Here is a 17,864-nt window from a genome sequence, read left to right on the forward strand (position 1 = left end):
TTGCCTTGGTCGACTCACTCCTTCTACCGCTAACAAGGCATTCATGTTCTTGGCTCGCGCATACCTTTTTGGCGAGTGGATCGACGACAAGCGTTGGTTGAACGATGTCATGGATGCGTTCATCCATGTGCATATCCATGATTGGCGCCTCGAGATAGACGATGTCATCTGGTTCACGCACGATTTTACGGTTTCTCATTCCGATTCACGTCTGTGGAGGCTTTTGGTGGATTTGTTCGCGTACCTTCTCCCTAACCCTGAGCAATTGCTGTCTCAGGGTGGCAATCCACTAATGGAGGGATTGAAGCACCTGCCTAACGGGTTTTGTCACGCTGTACGATGCACGTTGAGGGACAAGAAAAATTGCAAGTCCTCGTGCTGGCGGGCCCGTCTCGACACCCCATCGCATTACTATGCTGGGGAAGGGAGTCAGCCTGGGCATAGATGGAGACAAGCGCCTGATTGTGGGCATGGCGAGATTAGATGGATGAGGTGAAATGCCATGGTCTGGAACTTTTCAGGGTAGGACAAGTACTTTGTAGTGTGTTAGAGCAGCTGTAATGGAAGCATGAAACGGAATACCATCTGCTCGTTCTTTCGGTCCTGGTATGTGATCCCTTGGTCCCGCGAAGTATGTATCGGGACATAGAAATCTTATTGAATGCTGCCGTCGACTGTGCAGTGCATTCGAGACATGCATCGCATCCTTTCTTGGGTGGAGGGGTTGAAAGAGTTCACTCCGCTTCCGCTCTACATTGTCCGGGGAGACCACGAACATCAGTCGCCGTACTTTCCCCCAGATGAACGGGTGAGAGGGGATGTGGAGACCCCACGTTTCTGTCTTGTACTGGAACAGAGTTGATGAGTGATCGAAAGACGTAGTGACGTCGTGCGTGATAACGGAAAGATGACAGGTCGGCGGTTAGAATTACTGTCCCTTCAGTAGCGCGGCCCACTTGTCGGCGACTCTTTCCTTCCGACGCTGATCGGGGTTAGTCCAGCACCTAGCTTCCACTAACCTTCGCTTGAAGCAGGAATTCCCGCCGCGACCTCCACTTTCGCCGGCAGCTTTTCCCTTGAGATGGTCAGCTTTGAAAGGACGTTTACCCAACTGGACAACTGCACAGCGCGGAACGACGCGAGCCTAATTTTGGGGAATCCGGGGTAGCACTGGCACGCTCGCGCGCGTTTTCTGGGGTCTCCGAGCACCCCATACGGTCACCGCGGCCTTTGAAGATGCGGAGAAAGGCGTATGACGCCGGCAGCAGGGGTTTTGAAGGTTTGCGGAGCCAATGCCAGCCTCTCAGAAGCAAATTCGGAGACCAATGTCACGCGATCTAATTTCAAGATTAGCATCAAGACGTTCATCATGCAATTGCTACTGATTCTCACGATCCGTAGCAGAGCAGCTCGGTCAGTCTCGGACGCAAGGGTCCCACAGAAACTTCGAGCGAATCTTCCGATCCAAGCGGCGTAGCCTCAACAGCACAAACCCCACATGCGCACACCGTGCTGGCATCTCAAGTCATCCACGAACCTAACAGACAGAAGGTCGCAAGAGGCAGGTGTGAAGCTGAGCTGACGTGAAGCCGCTTCAGAAAACGCCGGCCGTGGTCGTCCCTAGCATTCCATCCACACTCCTTGGCGTTCGTTCTGGGAAGTCATCGGATGTGCGCTTAACGGCAGTCAGACGCCTGACACTAGCGTTGGCAGATACTGTACATAGTGTGGACCCACCGGACAAGAGTTAACGCGGCATCAAGCGAGATATCGAAAGTGCATAAAGCGGTCGATTGCCTCCTCGCATTCACTACTCCCTCCTCGCCAGGCCATCCACTACACAGGCGATTTCAACAAGACACGACCCATATCACTGCACGTCATCATGGGTGGACAAGATTCGATCAAGAGCGCCCCTTATGAGCAGCGCGAGGCAATGTCTCCGTTCCCTAGCAAACAGGGAACGGTGACTCGGGAGCCTTATGGACCAGCAGGTATGCACATCACTTTGTGGAACCTCAATCACACGTGGGCTAATCCCAGAGCCAGGTTTCCGCGGCCTCTTCTCCAACCCTTACGTTGCCATGTGTGCAGCCTTTGCTACAATTGGAGGTCTTCTCTTTGGATACGATCAGGGTGTTATTTCCGTAACGCTCGTCATGGATCAATTCCTCGACCGGTTTCCGCGTGTCTCGAGTGAAGCCTCAGGAGCTGGTTTCTGGAAGGGCCTGATGACTGCTATGCTGGAACTGGGCGCACTGATCGGTGCCCTTTTTGCCGGCTGGATTGCAGACAAACTCTCCAGGAAGTATTCCATCGTCGTCGCAGTCGTCATCTTCACGATCGGAAGCATTCTACAAACAGCAGCAATGGACTACGCCATGTTGACTGTCGGACGTTTGATCGGAGGATGGGGAATTGGAGCGTATGTTGAGCCATGTTTGTACACGGGATAGATGCTAACCACGCGTAGTCTTGCAACTATCGCCCCACTCTACATCTCTGAGATTGCGCCACCGGAGATTCGCGGTGCTCTTCTCGTCTTGCAGGAGTTCAGCATCGTCCTCGGCATCGTGATCGCCTTTTGGACAACCTATGGTACACGCTTCATGGCCGGCGAATGGTCATGGCGTCTCCCGTTCCTTATCCAGATGATTCCTGGTCTTATTCTGGGTGCTGGCATTGTTTTCCTGCCTTTCTCTCCAAGATGGCTCGCCAGCAAAGGCCGCGACGACGAAGCCCTAGTCGTCCTGGGCAAGCTCCGCAAGCTTCCCACTGACGATCCACGCATCTTCCAAGAATGGTGCGAAATCCGCGCAGAAGTTACCTTCAACCACGAAGTGAGCGTTGAGAGGCACCCTGAGTTACAGGCCAAAACTCGCACGAACGAGTTCAAGCTTGAGGTTCAGTCTTGGCTCGACTGCTTTAGACATGGATGCTGGAAGCGCACTGTCGTCGGAGTTGGCATCATGTTCTTCCAGCAGTTTGTTGGTATGTTCCTCCTTACCGCGACGTGAGAAAATACTAACACGACTCTAGGTATCAATGCGTTGATCTACTATTCGCCCTCTCTTTTCGAAACACTAGGCCAGGACTACGAGATGCAGCTTCTACTTTCCGGCATCATCAACTGCACGCAGCTCGTTGGTGTCGCAACAAGTCTATGGACCATGGATCGCTTCGGGCGCCGGCCACTGCTCCTCACAGGTGCTGCTCTCATGTTTATCTGCCATCTCATCATCGCTGTCTTGGTTGGCAAGTTTGGTGGACGATGGCTGGACTTTGCAGTGGAAGGCTGGGTTGCCGTTGCCTTCCTATTCTTCTACATGTTCAGCTTCGGTGCTACTTGGGGACCCGTCCCGTGGGCTATGCCTTCGGAGATCTTCCCATCTTCCTTGCGAGCAAAGGGCGTTGCACTCTCAACGTGCTCCAACTGGTTCAACAACTTCATCATCGTAAGTCTTCCCTTCGTCTTTACTGTCTGTGACTAGCGACTGACCTGTATACCAGGGGTTGATTACTCCTCCTCTTGTTCAAAACACCGGCTACGGAGCCTACACCTTCTTCGCCGTCTTTTGTGGACTCGCCTTTGTTTTCACATTCTTCGTAGTCCCGGAGACATCTGGCAAGACTTTGGAGGAGATGGACCAGGTTTTCAAGGATGTCAGCAGTGAGGCGGAAGAGCAACAAAAGGCGCGCATCATGCGCGACATCATCGCAGGCAAACAAAACGAGACTGTCACCACAACCGCAGTCCCTTGAAGCAGGACAATTGCTCAGCAAGGGGGCCAGTAGATTTTGTAATTAGCGAGACAATTATTCAGTTTATTCTTATCACGGCTTCGCGCACTACGATTGGAATTTGAATGATACAATCGATCGAAGGACTGGGCTTACGATGCGCAGTCTCATAGTGCACGATGAGCGGGTCGCTCCTGCTCGCCTCCGGTGAAAGACGTTGTGTACATGCGACGTACGTGCAACGCAAACTTCTTGGCTAGCTACCCCGTATCATGGTGATCGTTTGGTTGCGTATCGTATTGTGACGATGACCACGCAACGTCGCGATGGATGTAAAGATGCGATTCGATTGCGCCCGGTTTGCCTACTTGAGAATACGAATTTCCGTCCCACGAGATCTGGTAATGGATATCTAGAAGTTGTGATCAGCGTTACATATTAGGGGAAATGTAGTGCAAATCAAAGACATGATTTAGCATGTGCATCTCATGCTAGTTGCGAAAGAGATGTTTGTCAGGAGCAATCTTGTATTTGACGCCTGAAGCCATATGTTGCCTAGGTACGCCAAAGCTGAGCTGCTTTCAAAAGCATCGCGTAAAGAACACCTGGAATGTAAAAGCGCACGTCACCAGATTGACAGGTGTACGCGTGCATTGCTGTTCAAACATCTCGCCGAGTTGTGCGTCGAGCTCCATACTCCCTGTGACGTAAGAAGATTGCCTTCAAAAGGAGCTCCGCGGGAGAGAGCGCATCACCGCTCTGCCCCAGAAAACAAGTACGGCATTGCCATCTTCTACTTTCCAACCGTCAACGCCCCGTTTTTCCGTCATCGTGCTCGTGCCATCATTTCACTCCCAGATCCTCAATGGCCGATTATCTCCACGTTCTGCGCCAAAATGCGAGGTTTCCCATCGCCAAACTTTTGCAACTGGGCCGTCAGGGTTTCCCAACTTTCGCCCCGCGCCACCCTTCCCAGTACAGCATCATGACCCGACTGGCTCCAAGGCCGCGATAGTTCTGTAGAACTGCGTGTTGGTTGTCCCAGCACCGATTCCAATGCAAGGTGTGCATAACACACGGCCTCGTTCGCATCGCCTGGTATGCCTATATCGTCGAATGGCTTTGTGATCACGCTCTCGGGGAGCTCCGCTTCGAGGTAGTCTATGATGTTCGCGTTGCGCGCACTCGGGCCACTGATGAAGAGTTCGTCGACGTTCTGGCCGACAGGAAAGCGGAGCGCAAGGAGTCTGCGATACTGCTTCAAGATGTTCTCGGCTGTTATACGGGTAACGGTAGCGATTATGTCTGCTTCAGAGAGTTTCATGAAGATGCACTCATCAACGACTCGTTGGGCTTCATGTTCGCCAAACATATCCCGGGCTATGCTTAAAGAAGGCAAGACGCGAGAGTAATCGTGCGTCTGGAGGAACCGTGTGACGATAGCTTGATTAGGCTTCCCCGGTGCTGCATATTCCCCGTCGTTGTCATTGTTACGATCGTTTGAAGTGCAGTACTTCATGGCGTAGTCAATGAACACGCTTCCAGGCCCGCAGTCGCGACAATTTGTCCCTCGAGCATCTCCCTTCGACCGAGGAGGAATGAAGCTACAATTTGCAAGCTCGCCGATATTCAGACAAGCTCGAAACTTGGAAGAATGCCTTAAGAAGAGATGATCAATGTAGGCGACAGGGGAAACTTGGGGCCTCAAAGAGCCAGCTTCAATGACAGCGAAGTCAAAGACAGTGTTGACGCCGATCTCAGAGTTTATATTGGCGTTCCATCCCAGCGGCTGCGTGCTCAGGTCGTTCGTTTCAGGCATGTCAGGTCGCCTCAAGCCCGATGTGTGTGTGCCGACCAGGTTTATGGATGCGAGTGGTATGCAATGCTTCTCACAGAAAGTGGTAATGCCATTGGAGAACAAGTAACCGAGCAGCGCGTTGAGGCGTATCGCTAGTGAGGAGTTGCGCTCAACTTCGCGGAGGGAAGTGAGGATATGGTTTCGAACGGGAGGTGAGGTAGGTAGCGAACCGCACTATCGGTCGTCAGCATTTGCAGAGCGGCAGTATGAACAGCACTGACTTGGATGAGTTCTAGATACAGCGTGGCACTAGGGGAGGCTTGCAGATACCGGACCAGCGCGAAGTCAAGCTGGTTTAACCCACTTCCGCAACAGACCCCTAGAATGCGGAGGTCCAATGCACTCTTCATGGTCTCTCTCGTATGAACTTGTAGGCTTCCATGGTCTGTTGCTGAGTCGTTGCGACGCATACTAAGCTTGACTGTTGTTCAGTCAAGAAGTACACATGAGTGCTTCACATCCGGAGGCGAAGATTATAAAATGGTAGAGGCCCGGAGGTACCTAGGCAAGGGGGGACTTGTCCAGTGGCGTCCGACCGAGGCGTCACCCGAGGCATCTCGGGTTATCGCCCCATAAGGGGCTTCGCAGAGAGGAATGCATGCTAAAGGTACGCTGTGGGATGGATGGGTATCCGCGTTGCGCTATGCAAATCTCAACGGACCCGATGAGGACTTGATGTACCAAGACTCCCGTGACCGGGCTCTGGCACCTCGTTACGACTTACGCGAAGGGATTGGCCCGGGACAGATATCCGGCCGTGAAATGACGTAGCTGCTCAACGGTCATCCCTTCAACATATCAAGTCAGCAACCAGGCACATGCTAATCAACTTCGCACGGGAGAATGCGCTTTGTGTTCTTTACTGCCGGTCTGCTACATACCTAGGGATTGATGAAATGCAGGTATAACGCGTTGCACAAGGCCATATGCATCACAGCAATATCTAGGTGATACTCACGTAGCGCTCCCAGACGTGCAATAAGCGACCGCAGCTGCCAGATATCGGTGCTTTGTTGCGAGGCTTTCGGATGCAAAAAGAGCTTCTCGTCTTGGCTTCAGCCAGCTGCGTTACGGTCAAATCGGTGGTGGCATGTTGGGACGAAATGCGAGCATCTGGTGAATTTCCAAAATCGACAAGACGCGTACTATGGCAAACAGTACGATTTATGATACTACAAGGGGTGGTCTAGCAAGTTTTCAACACAGGTATCGTGATCAAGCGCGTAATCACGGTAACTCAGGCAGCAGCGTACGAAACGGGTAGTTTAGTGATCTGAATGTGCTGCGCCACACACGACTTTCAGCTTGCTTCACTAACAGATTCCACATCCTTCTGGCCACCGGCCACGGGTACATGCGTACAGCTCAGGCAATCTTCGGTGAACCGAGCCGAACATTGCAGCCCTGGATGTAAGATTATCTGAAAAAGATTCATTCAGGCGAATGATTGCACGTGAAAACAGAGATCAGCACACGAAAAAGCACTATCTCCAAGAGAGGCATTGTTACTGTATAGTAAGATGTAGCGGTAACATTATATGTATTTCACTCGGAGTTGTTACCCGAGCTCCCAATCCTCGGAAGGTATATCTTCCCGGATTGCACAAGTTCGGTTGACTGCTGGAAGATCCCCGGCTGCGAGAACGTCCATGTTCTCGCATGAGAATGAGAGTTCTGCGTCGAGTGCTAGAGCTACATAGAGGGGACCAAGTGACGGGATACATGCAGCTGACCATGGCGCCCAGAGCTGGTATGAATTGTACCCGGATCATTCGCGGGCATGACTTAGACACGAAGGTTCTGGCTTCCAGACACTGAGCGCTTTGTTTTGCACAATAAATGTCTTGTATGGGTTTCATCATCTTTCACATCCACCTTCTTCTTGTGGTCCTATTCCACAACCGACCCAAGCTGATTTTGGGTAGGCCGAGGGAAGTCATTGGCAATTGGCTCCATAGGCCAAGAGTCAATGCCGGCTCGAGTTTCTACCTCATGAGCTATGCCACAGGAGCTGAGGGTGTTGGGATACCCCATTCGGCCTTCAATGCGTTACTGATCCACGTCGTCGGCCACACATGGTTTTTCTCGAAGTCGTTTAAAAGCTGCACTACCTGATCTCTCTCTTTTGGGTCGCATACAAGAGGCCCCCAGATAAAGATGGTGTGACAGACGGTGATTGCTAGTGGGACAGTCTCCGGTGAGCTATTACTAGCCCCGGAAATGGCGCGAGCATGCGTCAAAATCTGATTCTACTTCAATAAGCAAATGTTCGTGCTGTTTGGTAACTTTGGTCCTTACATCTGTTTCAGACAGGCTGCCGACGTTGCGGATTGCGAACTTGGGGCCTGGCTTGTATCGAAGCAGCATGATACAGGCAAAATGATAGAACCCGAACGATACAGCTGATGGTATTGTGAGCATTTGCGTGGAAGGACATGTTGGATAACTTACCGTGCCAGTCGGCTGTGAAGAGAATCTCAGGAAAGCAGCCCCCATCGCCGGCTGGGCCTTCGAAAATTGCATTAAAACCTTCCGGTCTACCATGCCTCCATGTCTGGACAAGATCCCACAGCTCGTTCCATCGCCGCATCTTGTAAGCCTTTTCGTTTTGTGGCTCCTTGCCCTCGAAGCAGAAGTTGACGACACATGCAAGATTCCAAGTCATTTGATTGGCCCAGGCCGTGTCTAGCCTTAGTCGAGCCAGCGGGTGCGCATCTCGTAGTGAGCTTGGGGTTGGGTGTAGCTGCAAAGAGAAATCGATATCAGGGGGTTGCTGATTGATAGTGGCATTGTAGAGGCACTGGCGGACATAGACCCAAAAAGCAGCTTCGCGCAACGTGGGCGCTGAGGGATCTACATAGTGATTTCCCTGGGAAGATCGAATAATGGCCGAACAGCCTGCAAGGTGCTGTTCATCATCAGAACCGGTACTGGACGGGACTAGAAGGACCTGTTAGGCATGAGAGGCATAATGCATACTATAGTACGCACCATTTAGCTGCTCGTAGAATCGCAGTATGACGATCGCACACAAAAGCGTCTCGTCGTGGCTAGCAGCTTGCTCATTCAATCGTTCGATGAGCAGGGCGATGCAACGCTGATAGGCCGCCTCAGCTGTCGCATCTTTTCTGCAGTGGCGAGCAGCAAATGACATGACGGCATGGCAAAGTACCGGGCATTGTTTGACCTTCTCCGGTACTCCCAGCGTAAATTGACGAGTGGCGTCGGTGCAGTCAAGCCAGCGGCCAAGATGTTCGGTGTAGTGGTGCACGAGCAAGGCCTCTTCATGCGTCAAAGGAACAGGCCGGGGTGAGTAGTTTCTAGTTCCATCTGGCATGTCTCTACGGCCATGCGAATGCGCATTCGGCTGCTGCATGGTCTGGCGGGTATGCATCGGCAGCGAGCCCTCTGGCATGCCGTCCGGGTCGTGCGACTGCAGCAAACTCGCCACCGACACGCCACCCGTTGTACTCTTAGATCGGGGAACAAAGTAAGGCGAGCCTGGCGATAGCTGAGCCGAAGGTGATGAGACGCTGGTCGATGGGCCTTCCGATGTCCCATCGGTCCGACTGTTTTTCCGCCTTCTCGGTGAAGTGTTCCGGCTCAAGCCTTCCTCGCTGAAACTGTTTGCACGAACGGCTCCTTCTGTTCGACTGATGTTATCGACCCCATCGACACCGTCAACATCCATCATGTCCTCTTTGGTCTCGGTTTCCTCGTCAGTACCGCCGGCAGCAGATCGACTGGAAGAGGGCCCGTCAGGCCGGTAGTCCTTGAACTTAGTATGAGGCTCCTCCCACTGACAGGGACGGTTTTTCTTGCCGCATGCTTTGCATACTGGACGGGTCTCGTCACCTGGGAGAACTATCAGTACGGCAAGGAGTGCCTGGAAGCAGGACACTGACATTTGACGCGGCGCGCTCGACATGTAAGGCTTGTGCAGATCAGCGGACTTTGTCGCCGCAACCTCATGGATCCACTTACCAGCCGCTCCTAGAGCGGAATTTACTGTATGAAGTCAGTAATACGTTTCATGTGTAGGCTGGGAACCGGAGTTACCCCATGTATAGGAAATCCAAATCCCAGGTTCGAATCGAAGTGTACCTGTCGCCGTATTAGCTAGTGGGGATGTGCCCTTCGCCTCGAGCCCGATCCCTCGACGATGGCGCTCGTCATGAATCGACAAAATGGCTAATATCGGAAGTGCGTACCACAACTACGTAATTGTGTCGTTTCAGGGACCCTTCGGACGACTTCTGGAGTTTGCGCGTAGCCTTTACCGAAGCAGTGACATCTGTAGGATCCTCTCGGCAATCTTGGACAGAAATCAAGAGCGCTCAAGCAGGGCACGTGGAAGCGAGGCAGGTGTGGGCTAGATATGCTACGGAGTCGCAGGCTGTTCAACTCTCCGACGTAGTCTTGATAACATTAGTCATTTGCCAGAGTATATGCTTTACCCTCTGACGCGCTGAAAAGGGGAGTTGAGCGTATAACTCACCCGTCGAAAACGTTCGATGGCCGGTCTGTCGGTCGATGCTGGGTGGATCGGGGTGCAACGTCACGCTGTTGCTCATAGACTAGACTGTGTATTGAAGATACGGCATTCGTGCAAAGCCCATGACTGCCTCGATGAAGGCCAATCTTCGATACTGGACCTCACCCGCTCAATGCTGGTGGCCCTTGCTAGGTGAAAGTTGGCTGCGGGAAAAGATCCCGCAGCCAGTCAGAGCCCGTAGAAGGGCGGCGCTCGGATCCCAAACCCTCTCCAGGTGCTTAGGTAAGTGGGTATCGGGTGCTGAGACTTTGCTATGCACCCAGTGTCTTGTGTGCCCCGTACGCAGGGCCGCATCTGCCCAAAGATCTCGAGGATCAGCCCAGTCCCGCCAGTCTATCGGTCAAATACTCTGACAACTGGCCGCCGGATGTGATTCTAGTCCAAAAAGACTGATTCGTATCGAGGTCTCGAGCAGGTCAAATAGCTACCCGAGGAAGCTCATCAGCACGAAGGCTGCTGTATTTCTTGAACTACCAGTACTACTCTTCAGCTGTACTGGGTCGCGATCCACAGCAAGCGCAGACTGCATCCGCATCGGGGCTGCTGACCTACCTCTCGAACTGCATCGCCAAGAGTTGCTCAGATTAGCATAGTTCAGAACCTCGTTTCGACGTTGGAAACCAGAGCCTTCGCACCCTGACGAGACTGCCATCCTCAACGCTCGTGTTGTCTTGCCGTCCACGCGTGCGCCCACGAACTCCCCGATCACACGAATCCGTCCTAGCCGAGACCATCCACACACCCTGCCCGCTGGCAACACTCCTTAGCCGTACCTGCAATGACCAACTATCGCAAGCACCGGGCCAGACGTGGCACCCAACGAATTTCCGAGAGAGAACAGCCGGACCATACACTCAAGACCGACTGACAGGAGTTCCGCAAGCAGTGAAAGCGTGCGACACCACAGTAACACTGCTTAGCGTGAGCTTCGCAGGCCGAGAATACGTACGAATCTCGACGGTGAACCGAATGCATGAAATGTGGGCGGATCCCTTGGTAGAGGACCCTGTACCGTTGAGCCTTTGCAGTTGCGTCCCCGCACACTCAGAAATGACTTGGAAACCCCGGAGCCGGATCATGGAGCGCGCGGAAGGTGAGATGCCAGCAAAGGTGCCAGCTCAGGCCGAGCCTGATAATGGAGATTCGGCATCGCAGCCACATTTCACAAGCGCAGGCGCCATCCAGCTGATATTTCCTATTATCTCACGGTCACAGATTTGCTTCTGCACTTCATCTGCGGACGCCACCGGCGCGATCTGGACACCCGCTGTCGTCGAGGGTCCCAAGTTCCTACGAGCACCTTTCAAAGCCAGATTCGCCAACTGCGTACCACGGCTTACGAGCAGCAGTCCACCGACTGACGAAACGGCAGCAACTTCACGAACACTGAACCGTCGCGATCGTACCCATTCTTAGAACCCGATTCACGTACACGGCCGAATTCGATCTGCAGGATTACCATGTAAAAAGCCTACAGATCCTTGTTTGGTGACCGCGCTTGCATATTGTAGGTGTTAGCATACATCGCATCAGAAGATTCAGAACACGGCGGACGAGAGACATACCGACAAGCGCCATTGCCGTTCCTGCCTATAAATGATTTGCAGACAGTCGATTCGTGATCGATGTTCATTGTGGCTGACGGCAAAAACACGCCAGCAGCTTCGTTGGGTGCGTTCAGTCGAAAAAGACGTAGCCAGGTATAATTAGAACACCTGCGGAGAGAGGTTCGTAGGGGACTTTGTGTCAGGAACGGAGTAGGGAAAAAACTAAGGCGGCCGAATACAGCGCTACAAGCATAGCATATGCTCTGCAAGATTTTGAGCGCGTTACGTGTCTACGTAAGACTACATGCAGCTCATCGATCGCACGGCAGTAGACCATACACTGGTGCGGAAGGATCGGATTCTCTTTGCAAGATCGGGTTTTAGCGAAACCGCATGGACCATGATGGCATTTCTGAGCCACCACGAGGGCAGCCTTACACAACCGCTCGATACGCCCACTTATATCCGTAAAAGACTTTCGAAGACTGGCATGCGATGGACGGAGACGAATGCTTCGGGGCGAGATTGGTCCAGCGAAAGCATGCTCCGCGGACCAGTCGGTCCTACCACTGCCTCGCGCTAAGTACCACCCTGTGGTTTGTCAGTGGGGATAACTCCCCCGCGGGCCTCTTGCCACATGGATCCAGAGTATCGGATCAGCTCAAGTAGGTATGGCTGATCATAGCCTAAACGTAAATCCAACGTCCACCCATCAAGAGCAGATGAAGAGACGAGCGCTCATGTGAGGAGAAACTTTACAGCATCATACACGGACATTATTGCATCAGGGTGTGATCATCAGGGGACAGCAGAACCCATGTTGTAGTCTTTGGCGCTTAAAACGCGTTTTGTCGCGTGGATAGGCAGGCTTGTACGATTGTGGAAGCATTGGCAACGGCAACATGAGCGTCAAGACCCGCTTGCCATGTGATTGTAATCCGCGACTGCACGTTGGGGTATGTTCTACACGCACAAAGTATTGTTTGCAGCAGTGTCATACTCCAGACTACTAATGATCAGCCAGTGTGCATGTGACGATGCGCCGATGAAGCCCAACCCTGCGGCTCAACTTCCCTCAACGGTCGCTCGCCTTTCCAATCAACGCCGCAGCGCGATAAGAAGATGCAACAGTCATGGCAGCTATCGACAATATATGGGGAGGCTTCTTAGCCCTAAGCCATAACACTTCCGTGATCATTTGACGGCCTAAGCGATGTATCGATGGGCAACCAGAGGCGTGAAGACTCGCAAGTCATTTGGTTAGTCCATTAGTCCTCAAGCAAGTATACTCTGTCAAGTCTGTCTTCCTTCGTCGTTCTCTTTCACCTTCACTTTTCGACCCCCGCGTTCCACACCTCGAGTAGCACCCTAGAACGGGGATACTTGGGCCAATTACGAGACCGGACTCGCGCGCTCGCACACCGGCTCACTGCACCGAGTGACCACAGCAAACACGTTCTGTCCTCGGCGGGTCCTCACCTCACTTTCTTCAGTCACGCTCACGCTCCGTTTGCATTGATCCGCTCCGGCCTGTGCTTCCCATTTGTTTATTTCTTCTATACTTTCTCCCCTCCCCACCTACTCTTGAACCCACACAAGAAAACACCGCTCCAACCATCGCCATGGCTGTGTTCAATCTCTTCAAGATGCTCGCTCTCCTCCTCATCAGCTTGGTCGCAATCACCTCCGCTTCACCCATCGCTGCTTCCAACGAAGTATCAACTGCTGGTCTCAACTGTCCGGCTTGCGTAACCTCGATTGGCAAAGTTTGCAAGGACAGGAAGCTCAGCGAGTACAAATGCGACACCCTGTGGTGCCTCAGTCTGGTAAGTCTTCACCCGCCTTCTTGCTTGCATTGGCGAGCTGGGTTGAGCTGGGCGAAGGCAAGGTCTAACAGAATGTAGATGTGCCGACAGTGCAATCCACACTGTCCACCGATCGGGGATGCTGTCGCTGGACCCGTCGCTGGACCCGTCGATGTCTCGGACACTGTCTCCACCAACGCCTTGGTCTCTGCCATTGACGCGGCCGTTGCCGACATCTCTTCTACTTCTGTGGCTCCAGCGGCTAAGCGTGACGACTCACTCGCCATTCCCGGTGATGATGTCTTTGCTGACACCAACTGCTACCGATGCATATACATCAACCTGTTCTGCAAGCAGAACAACCTCACCGAAGAAGAATGTCGACCCATACGGTGCAATGATCCCGACGTAAGTCTCTATTCCGGTGCGCTATCTTCTGGATGGCGCGTCAACCTCTCATAGCCGTCTTGATTACGAGAGAAGATAGACTGACAGCCTCATAGTGCTACGTGTGCAGCCGTAGTTGCCACAAGACTCAGCAGGTCGATGCACCAGACCCCGCCACCATGGAGGGTGTCGTTGCCGACACCTCTGCTACTTCTGCGGCTGCAGCGACTAAGCGCGAAGAAGCTGCACAGAAATGCGTCTGGATATGCTTCCATGTGACGTGCACGCGCCAGTGTACCGACGTCGCTGGAGTGGCTGGCTTTGCAGCCAGCGGCGCGATTGTCATCGACGAGACCGAGCTCCATGCCGACACGTCCATCTCTGTCACTGCAAACCACACACAGCTGGAGAACAACGAGCATGTTGAGAATGCTTTCCTCTACCATTGCGACTTGACCTCTGGCAGTTGCTGGACCGAGACCGTTCTTGAGCCAGTAGCTGGGACCGAAACCGCCATCGAGAACATTCCAGACATTCCACACAAGGTCTGCCGCGAGATTTGCAACACGGACAAGTCGCTCTGCGGACTGGTCTGTGATGAAGAAGCCAAGAAGGAGACTGTGGCCAACGACCCCGTTTCAAAGGCTAAGATCAAGTGCCACTGGGAGTGCTATTTCGGTCAGTGCTGGGCGGTCTGCATGCCCGACATGGGCGGCGCCGCCAGCGACTCCAGCGACGTATCATCCGCCAACGTAGCAACAAACTTCAAGCCATGTCGCTGGGAGTGCTACTTTGGTCAGTGCTGGACTTGCTGCCCTCCTCCTTGATCGCCTGTCCAGGTTCACTATTCGCGCTGCGCGATTTCCGTGGTAAGACATGAGTCTACACCCACTTTACAGGATACAACTGACCTCTACTAGAAGCTTGTTCTACACGGTACTTGAGACATTGAATGAATTGCAGGGACATTTCGGAAGCCTTTTACAAGTACGCTTGGGGTATAGATTAGATCTCGTCCATAGTAGCAATGGAACTCAGGCTTCACACCTCTGACTCGAGAATACAACATGATGGTGATGTGCAAGCCAGCTGGTTTCTGCCTCTTGATGTCGCTGATGCAACGGGATAGTTCATTGTACTGACTGAACAATCATGGCCAACGTTACTCATCTACCCTCTTTCCCATATGGTACAAGTTGTACTACAACATGATATATACATTCGTTTTTCACGCGACACAATCCCTCTCTTGCCCATGTTTTACATGCCCCGCGCCTTCAGGAATGTAGCAATCTCGGCAGTGTGATGTCCCTTGACAATGACATGTTGTGTCACGCTGTTGATCTTGACATCCTCGTTCTTTTTGTTCAAGAAGACTCTCAGCTCGTCCCTCAAAGCAGATAGGTCGCCGGTGACCTTTCGTACCGTCGTCAGATGCAAGTTGCCTCCTCGCTTGTAGTCGGTGTAGATGGGCAGGTTCTTGTTCGCAGATCTCGAGACGGCGTACTTGGGCGGCGGTAGAGATAGTTTGGGGGCGCGCGGTGTCTTTGGCTTCTTGGCGACTTTCTTCTGGAGCGTCGATGTTGTGTCGGCTGTGTCTGAGGGCGCGGTCGAGGGCTTGGGCGCGACGTCGTCGGCCTTTGCGGGCTTCGCTTGCGAGGGTGTCTGTTCTGGCTTGTTGTCGGACCGGGGGTGCTTGGAGGGCAGCGTCGGCTTCTGCTCGGGCGGTTGCGCGCTGTCGCCTTCGGTGAGAGACTCTGCTGCGGCAAGGTCGGCGGCGCGTTGGGCTTCTTGGGGTGATGTCGGGTGTTGCGAAGAAGCGTTGGGTGGAAGGGATGGCTGGACGATTGGCTTGGAGTCTGGCGGGGGTTCTATGGAGGGTCAATTGGTGTGCCTATTGTACCAGAAGAACGCATAGCTTACGCTCAGCCTGCCATCTTGTCGCTGTAGAGAAGCGGAAGTGCGGCCGGCATGCGATGGCTCTTGGGGCGGCCAATGGGCGCAGGAGCGGGACGAGAGACTGCAAGCGAGGCATTGTGATGCAGCGGTGCCGGTGAAAGTATTCTACCACGTGTCGAAGGGTCGAGGAATGTGTCGCGAGGGCCGTGGGGTGAATGCTGCGGCCATGGCTTGCGGCTCAACTCCAGAAGTAGCGCCTGGGGTCCCTCGCGCGCACAGTCCGGCTGCTTTTTTCGTTTCCGAGCCCACCCCACCACGCTCGACATCGCCATAACTCCTCCCACCACCACCACAACCACCCACCATGGCGGACTCAGCGGCAACCGGCGCAAATGTCGCCGAGCAGTACTCGCTGCTCCCCAAGCTCATGCCCAACCTCGACCGCCATCTCGTCTACCCGCTCCTCAACTTCTCCAGCGATGAAGACGCCGACCAGACCGTCGAGCAGAAGAAGCTGCTGCTCGAACTGCTCAAGCCCACCAACATGACGGATTTCGTCGGCCAGCTGCACCAGGAGGTCCACGGCCTCGACGACATGTCCGACGAGTTCAAGACCAAGCGCGACGAGGTCCTCAAGAAGCGCGACCAGCTCGAGGAGGCCACCAGCAAGATCAGCGGCCTGCTCGACGACGAGAACGTCGTCACCAACCTGCGCAGCGACAAGCAGCAGAACTTGGCATACCTGAAGGAGAGCCACGGCGTCGACTTGGACATGATCAACCAGCTGCTCGAGTTTGGCCAGTTCCAGTACTCGTGCGGTGTCTACCCACACGCCGCTGAGCTGCTCTACCGCTTCCGCGTTTTGGTACGTTTCTACGAAGCCCTGCGGCATACTGGTTACTAACGTCAGCAGACCACCGACGGCGACAAGGAGCGCGAAGCCACCTGGGGAAAGCTCGCCTGCGAGATCCTCTCCGTCAACTGGGACTCGGCCATGGAGGAGATCAACAAGCTCAAGGAGATCATCGACACACGCCTCTTCAACAATCCCCTCGCACAGCTCCAGCACCGCACCTGGTTGATCCACTGGTCGCTCTTCCCCCTCTTCAACCACGAATCCTCGCGCGAAACCCTCACCGACATGTTCTTCTCCCCCGCCTACATCAACACCATCCAGACCAACTGCCCATGGATTCTGCGCTACCTCGCTGCTGCCGTCATCACCGGCCGCAACCGTGGCAGGAACTCGAACCAGTACCAGAAGCAGCTCAAGGATCTCATCAGGATCGTGCGACAAGAAGGCTACGAGTACAATGACCCCGTCACCGACTTCATTAAGGCTCTGTACATCGACTTTGACTTTGAAGAGGCGCAGAAGAAGCTCAGCGAGACGGAGGAGATCTTGAAGAACGACTTCTTCTTGTTGGGCGCCGCAGACTTGTTTGTCGACTCAGCGAGACATCTCATCTCGGAGAGCTACTGCAAGATCCACCAGAGAATCGACATCAAGTGAGTCATTCTACAATTCTCGTCACTTCCAAAACCGTACTAATTCGCGACTAGGGATCTCTCGACCCGCCTCGGTCTTTCACAAGACGAGGGTGAGAAGTGGATCGTCAACCTCATCCGCGACACTCGCGTAGACGCAAAGATCGATTACCAAGCCGGCACAGTCGTCATGAACCACCCACCACAGTCCGTCTACCAACAAGTCATCGAGAGGACAAAGGGAGGCTTCTTCAGGACACAGGTCCTGAGCGCAGCTGTTGCGAAATGAGCGCGCCACACTACAGCCGGTCGACTCGTTCGTTTCATAATGCGGGGGGAAGCTAACAGCTTCTGGGGAGGCGGGGAGACTATGACGGGGGACACGATGACGATCATGAAAGGGATGAAGGAATGATCGAAAAGTCTGGGTTCGGCATTTGGCGCTTTACGAAACAGGCGTGGGCAAGGCTCGCGCACTGCATGCATGGGTATTGGCGTCCTACCATGGCTCTAAAAAGGGCCGTCTGTGTTCCTGGGCAACAGCGCATAAACGCTGTGCAAGTAGTGAATGCGAAATGAGTAGT

General features: G+C 53.6%; 6 protein-coding genes across 6 annotated transcripts; 3 read left to right on the forward strand and 3 right to left on the reverse strand.

Annotated features, from left to right (window-relative positions):
• Window positions 1-1,885: 1,885 nt before the first annotated feature.
• Window positions 1,886-3,762, forward strand: J4E87_005604 (uncharacterized protein; the record flags this gene model as incomplete). The annotated part of the gene is made up of 5 exons (XM_049377212.1): window positions 1,886-1,994; window positions 2,050-2,425; window positions 2,474-2,991; window positions 3,040-3,455; window positions 3,511-3,762. The coding sequence occupies 5 exons, from the start codon at window positions 1,886-1,888 to the stop codon at window positions 3,760-3,762; spliced, it is 1,671 nt and encodes a 556-aa protein (XP_049232838.1).
• An 841-nt stretch (window positions 3,763-4,603) lies between these two features.
• J4E87_005605 (uncharacterized protein) lies at window positions 4,604-5,260 on the reverse strand (the record flags this gene model as incomplete). The annotated part of the gene is made up of 1 exon (XM_049377213.1): window positions 4,604-5,260. One exon carries the CDS (start codon window positions 5,258-5,260, stop codon window positions 4,604-4,606), a length of 657 nt encoding a protein of 218 aa, XP_049232839.1.
• Window positions 5,261-8,552: 3,292 nt separating this feature from the next.
• J4E87_005606 (uncharacterized protein) lies at window positions 8,553-9,527 on the reverse strand (the record flags this gene model as incomplete). The annotated part of the gene is made up of 1 exon (XM_049377214.1): window positions 8,553-9,527. One exon carries the CDS (start codon window positions 9,525-9,527, stop codon window positions 8,553-8,555), a length of 975 nt encoding a protein of 324 aa, XP_049232840.1.
• Window positions 9,528-13,323: 3,796 nt separating this feature from the next.
• J4E87_005607 (uncharacterized protein) lies at window positions 13,324-14,720 on the forward strand (the record flags this gene model as incomplete). The annotated part of the gene is made up of 3 exons (XM_049377215.1): window positions 13,324-13,527; window positions 13,606-13,914; window positions 14,049-14,720. 3 exons carry the CDS (start codon window positions 13,324-13,326, stop codon window positions 14,718-14,720), a joined length of 1,185 nt encoding a protein of 394 aa, XP_049232841.1.
• A 433-nt stretch (window positions 14,721-15,153) lies between these two features.
• Window positions 15,154-15,928, reverse strand: J4E87_005608 (uncharacterized protein; the record flags this gene model as incomplete). Its single annotated transcript, XM_049377216.1, has 2 exons — window positions 15,154-15,764; window positions 15,817-15,928. 2 exons carry the CDS (start codon window positions 15,926-15,928, stop codon window positions 15,154-15,156), a joined length of 723 nt encoding a protein of 240 aa, XP_049232842.1.
• Window positions 15,929-16,156: 228 nt separating this feature from the next.
• INT6 (eukaryotic translation initiation factor 3 subunit E) lies at window positions 16,157-17,569 on the forward strand (the record flags this gene model as incomplete). The annotated part of the gene is made up of 3 exons (XM_049377217.1): window positions 16,157-16,657; window positions 16,706-17,301; window positions 17,356-17,569. The coding sequence occupies 3 exons, from the start codon at window positions 16,157-16,159 to the stop codon at window positions 17,567-17,569; spliced, it is 1,311 nt and encodes a 436-aa protein (XP_049232843.1).
• Between the last annotated feature and the right edge of the window lie 295 nt (window positions 17,570-17,864).

This window comes from Alternaria ethzedia (assembly GCF_023757985.1).
Source record: "Alternaria ethzedia strain BMP 0044 chromosome Unknown scaffold_12, whole genome shotgun sequence".
Lineage (NCBI taxonomy): Eukaryota > Fungi > Ascomycota > Dothideomycetes > Pleosporales > Pleosporaceae > Alternaria > Alternaria ethzedia.